The sequence below is a fragment of the Empidonax traillii genome, unplaced genomic scaffold (assembly GCF_003031625.1).
Source record: "Empidonax traillii isolate 1590-97213 ecotype Southwest subspecies unplaced genomic scaffold, ASM303162v1 scaffold173:size850371, whole genome shotgun sequence".
NCBI lineage: Eukaryota > Metazoa > Chordata > Aves > Passeriformes > Tyrannidae > Empidonax > Empidonax traillii.
This window is the reverse complement of record NW_020955366.1, coordinates 840183-845706: the sequence shown is the minus strand read 5'-3', so window position 1 is coordinate 845706 and position 5524 is coordinate 840183. Positions and strand designations below refer to the sequence as shown.

The 5524-nt window shown below is 48.2% G+C and overlaps 2 protein-coding genes across 2 annotated transcripts in view; one reads left to right on the top strand and one right to left on the bottom strand.

The window, feature by feature from the left end:
* The window catches only part of LOC114058480 (stannin), a gene marked incomplete at its 3' end in the record, with an annotated part of 5910 nt that extends 4659 nt beyond the window's left edge, over positions 1-1251 (bottom strand). Inside the window, exons 1-2 of the mRNA XM_027885864.1 lie at positions 1109-1251; positions 113-230 (exon numbers count right to left, since the gene is read on the bottom strand). The remainder of the gene's footprint in view (positions 1-112; positions 231-1108) is intronic.
* LOC114058466 (basic proline-rich protein-like) lies at positions 448-1245 on the top strand. The gene has a single exon (XM_027885844.1). The coding sequence runs from the start codon at positions 448-450 to the stop codon at positions 1243-1245; it is 798 nt and encodes a 265-aa protein (XP_027741645.1).
* Positions 1252-5524: the final 4273 nt, after the last annotated feature.

Genomic DNA, 5524 nt, shown 5'->3' with positions numbered 1-5524 from the left:
TTTTAATTGGCTCTGTCAGCTAGACAGCACCCATATGTTTCTGACAGTCATGTGGTTTTTATACTCAGCCCAAATCTTCAGACAGCAAGTGCCCCAGCAGTCAATCACGTACCTGCACCAAGCAGCTCAGGAGCTCAGGGTAGCAGCTGTCTACACAGTTTCAGAATCACCTTATTAGAAAAGCGAAGGTCTTGGGTCTTGTCTGGCAAGTCTTCCTTCTCGCTCCTCCCCTGTGGAGAAGGATCACATTGGTCTCCAGCTGCTCCGCATCCCGAGTCCCTTTCACTCTTGGCTTTCCAATTACATAATCGCGTCTAACCATCAGCTTCTGCTACAGGCGGTCGGGGAAAGATCCCTGACCGCTTCACCTACCTGCTAATCAAGGCAAGAGCCTCACAAATGCTTTAGAGTTCTTCAGGTCTATTCAAAAGCAGCATCTACCGACAGATGCAGATGTCTACAGCTTCATTTGTGTCGGGAAAAGGAAGAGCGCGAGCCAGCACGGTACTCTGCAGATGCTCAGAGCGAGCAACGAGGTTCAGTCTGAACTTGCACTGCCATGGGCTCCAGGATTATCCACGCAAGGGCCGGTCCGGACCGACCCTGCAGCACGTACCCAACTCCTCGCACGGACCGAGCAGGAACGAGCCTGCCCGGCCGAGAGGAGCCCGGTGCCCCCCGCGAGCCGTGGAGGCATCGCCTTGTGACTGCAGCGCGGCGGGGCGGCTGCACAGCGCCGGAGCAGGGCCGAGCCCGGGCCACGGGGGCCGAGCCAAGCACGGGCGGCCGGGCCGGGGGAGCCCCGATCCGCCCCCGGGGCCCACGCGGGGCCTGCGGGGCGCTCGGAGCGCGGCGGGGCCGGGCGGGGACCCTCCCGCGGACACAAAGAGCAGGCAGGGGCGGCCCCGGCCCGGCGGGGGGATCGCGGCCGGCCCCAGGCCCCGCCCGCCTCACCGACCCCCGCCCCGGCTCACGGCACGGCGGGTCCGCCCGAGCCCCGCATGGTGCCCAGCCCAGCCCAGCCCACCCAGCCCAATCTATCCCCCAGCCGAGCCTACCCCCGCACTGCCCCCGCAGTCACGGTCCCGCACGGTCCCCGCGCACCCACCGGCCTCGCCGCGGCCGCAGCAGCTCCTTCCCCGCCCGCGCCGCCGCCTTTTACCGGGGAACGGGCGGCGCCAAGCGCGGCCCGGGCAGCAACAGCTGACGGGAGGAGCCCGCTCGGCCCGGCCCTCCCGCCCGTGACAGCGCCGGGCCCCGCCCCGCCACGGCTCGCTGTGGAGCCCCGCGATTGAGGAGTCACGGGAGCGTGGGGGCACGGACTCACGGGATCACAGTTTCACGGGATCACAGATTCATGGGATCACTGATTCATGGAATCATAGGCTCATGGGATCATAGATTCATGGAATCATGGAATCATGGAACCACAGACTCATGGAACCATAGACTCATGGGATCACAGACTCATGGGATCACAGATTCATGGAATCATCAAGGTTGGAAGACACGTTTAAGATCATCTAGTCCAACCGTCAACCCATCACTGCCACTGTAACCCCTAAACCACATCACCCAGTGCCAGATCCAGGAATGGCGACTCCACCACCCCTCTGGGCAACCTGTTCCTGTGCCTGACCACCCAAAGAGTGAATTTTTTTTCTAATATCTAATCTGAATCTCCTCTGTCTCAGCTTGAGGCAATTTCCTCTATTCCTCTCACTGTGGGCATGGCAGAAGGGACTTCCCCCCCCCTTACTATAATGTCCTGTTGCAGTGACACAGTTGTAGAGAGCGATGGGGTCCTCCCTGAGCCTCCAGTTCTGAAGACTGAACAAACCCAGCTCCCTCATCACCTCTGTGACTCTGCAAGAGGCCCCTTCTCATCTCTCCATGCAGGAACAAGGCAAGGGCACTGTTACTGCAGAGGCCACCCCAGAGCCACCCCGGAGCCACCCCAGTGTTTGGTAACACTGCTGGCCACCAGCTGATCCCAGCCAGCCTTCCCTCCTTCTGTGGGCTCCTGACTCAAAGCAATATTGGCCATGGCAGCAACCTTCTGTCAGGTGAGCAGATGCAGAGGTAGCCTTTGGGCCAGACATCTAAGTCCCATTTCGATACTTGAATCTCTACAGAGATGCCTGTTTTAGTTACATAACCATGGGTGGAGTCTCCACTGCATGAAAGTGTCCCAATCCACTTCAGTGAGAAGGGTCATGGCCTTTTGTACAAAAATCATGAAGGCAATTACGACAGAGCTGACTGGTAAAAGCCGTCCAGTAATAGCACAGGCCTGAAGAGAAGACCAGCAATCTCTTTTGTCGTAATTTGAAAACTTTTTGCCTTTGAGAAAGTTTTAGTGGTGATTTTGTGGCCCATATTTAGGCACAGAGAACAAAGCAGGTCCAGTCACATCAGTTTTTTATCTTTATAAACGGGCTGCTTGCTCTGCACAGGCTCGTATGGGCAATTTCCAGTATGCTCTGGAGAAAGTAGAAGGCTGTTAATCCTTCAAAATTGCTTAAAAGCTTCTCTTGCATTGCCATCTTCATCCATTCCCAGCTAATACTGAGCAGGGGCAAGGCTTTAGTGACCTCAGATGCTCACAGCTGGGGAGCAGAGAGAACCCACTTCATGCTTTGCCAGGAGCTGGTGAAGAACACTGGCATGTTCAGTTAAAGCAATCGAGTAAGGTGCTCTTCAACTGTGCTGGGGATGAAAACTTGAGAGTTTTCTCTCATTTATTTACTGTTGCTCCTTAGCTGTGCACCAGTAATGTAAAACTGTGAACATGCAACATGCTAGTACAGGAGATAGTTTTCTCTTCCTTGAAAAAGAATGGCAAGTTTATCAATGAGATTCTTCCTCAATATTCATAAGTGATATAAAGGGATTCGACATTTTTCTGGATTTATACTGTCATTTAAAGCATACCCTCTTCCTTTGATGTTTTCGTATCACAAGCACTCCAATTTTTAAAACATTACATGTGCTTATGGAATTCACTGGGAATAATCTGCAGAAGAATTCTGGGGTCAGTTGTAGCCACTCTGCCCCCCAGCATAGTTTCCAGCAATGTTGATTCCAAGTGTTACTAATTATAGAGATTCTTTGGTTTCTCTTCAGGGACTATACCACTGCCAGAGAAATTCATGATCAGATTAGGGTTTGCCTGTAATTTGTTTTGTTAGAAAGAAATTGTCTCCATTGTTGCAAATTCACATCACGCTCTCCTTGTCTGCTAATGTGGCTATTTTAAATGCACTTATTTTTGGAGTTTCCTTCTGTCAGTCACACCCTGTGTCCTCTAAGTATATTCTCTGTGTATCCATTACCTTTAAATTTTGAACAGCTACTGTCAATATTTGTTCCTTTAATTAGGGCCATGTGTTTTGTTACTTCCTTAATGGTGGCTAGTAAAATAAAACATGTGCTTCCTCCATTCCCACTTGGAAAGACAATGAATATGCAAGAGATATTTAATACACTTATCATATCTGTTCAGTTTTCTGTTGTTTTGTAGCACTCCTTGGAGCAAACTGTGTTTCATCTCTGCACTCTAGAAAGTTTATCAGGGAAACAGGCTGGTCCTCACTGACATTTTTCTGGAGGGTGTTTCAGCTGTTCCTTAGAAACAGTTGATTTGCAGGTCCATAGGGGGATTGTCAAAGAGGACAAAATGCCATTGTCTCTGTTCAAGGAGGGTGAGTGACACCTTCACTTTTACTTCCAGGTCCACTGGAGAGCACGAGCACAGAGAGAAGGGGAGCAACTGAACCTCTGCGGCAACTTGAGCAGGTTTTATCTTTACTTATTTTGCCTGAAAGAAAGGAATGAGAAACTATTAATCCAGCTCTGTGCATGAAGAGGAATGAAAGCGTATGAAGAGTTTGTACAGGTCAAAGTTTAGTTTTTAAAAGTTTTGCAAAACCCATAGGGTAATACTAAAACAAGAGTTGCTTCCTCTACCAGGACATGCTGTACATGCCCCAGGAGCTGTTCTTGCATTCCTCTGCTGTAGAACCCTACAGTTTTCCATAGCCTTCTGTTTAAGAAAGCATCTGTTGGGGTTCATTCTCAGATATTCGTAATTGCTGGGGTTTGTACTCAGATATTTGCAATTGTGCGTGTGACTGGCAAAGGGCAAAAGCACTTTTCAGATTAGTGTGAGAATGGACTCTGTGTATATCTAATAGCAGCATCAATTCACATCAGCATCAGTGCTAAAAATACCCACCTTATCTATTCAAAAGAAAATCCTCAGAAGATGGTTTTTATGTGACAGCATAATTGAATGCTGAGTTCTCTGATTCTGATTAGTGCTGTCAGTGGTACTTCGTGATGACAGAATCCAGGCCAGAGAAAATGGATTGTTCAAAACTCATTTGAGCATCAGCTTAAATTTAGGCTTCTGAAGGCTGTAGCCTAGCTTGGGACAAGAGCTGCTTCTGCTGGCATGCCTTGCCTTCTGTCCTGAAAGAGCAGCTTTTATATGTAACTTTGCAGATGATAATTAGAAAGGTGAAAACAGTGCTATACATCATAGTGACACAGAAAAGTATAATCTTTATTTATTACAGCTGAAGCTGTCTCCTATTCACTTCTACTGCTTAAAAACAGGCAAATAGATACATTTAATGTCTTTTGCTGTGTTGAAACATTTTTGTCCCATGCTTTGGAGACTGGTTTTGTACCTGAAGGCTGATGAGCAATGTATAAAGCATTTCCTTTCTGCAGCAGTTATTTTTAAAGCTCTATGCCACAGTTAACAAGCCTACTGGGAGCCTAATGTGTTAGCTGGGGAAACCCAAAGAAAATCTCTTTAGATTGGTAATTTGCATGTTTAAAACACTTTTTTTTTGTTTAACCTTTTCAGCACAAAGAGTAGAAAAACCTATTTAGTCCATATGCTTCATGGTTTGCCTGAGCTACATTCACATACAATTAGACATTCAGACTGGAGTAGTGTTGTTTTCAGACTGAGCAGTCAAATGTTTAGTAACTTCTTGACAGTCCTATTAGACTTTATCACCATAGTTCTGCTTTTCACAGCAAATGCTTCCTGAAACAGTGTAAGAGCAGTGACACAAATCATAGTGTACCCCAGGGCACTGCATTTATTGTGACAGGTTGTGTTGCAATGAAGCACCTCTCCAGATGAAGCCTGGTTTGAACTCTCCCTACTGGAGCCAAGAGAAAAAGAAATCCCTTGTTATCTCAACATTTGTGCCAATTTGCCTGATTTGCTTTGAATTTTAGGAGCACTCCTGAAAACAGCTCACAGCAAGCAGTTCAAACTAGAAGTGTCAGCCATTTCAGAAAGCAGAGAACACTAAAGGGCTGATACCTCTAAAGAAGAGAAGTGTAATGGGAACATCTGCTCCTACACTTCATGATTAACTGCCTGGTGTTAGTTCAGAAGCTGAGGGAGATTTAGAGACAAAATGGTTTTCTGAGTGATGTAAACAGGGAAGGTGGAAATAATCTGGAAACCTAAACCCAAACTGACAAATCAACTCAAACA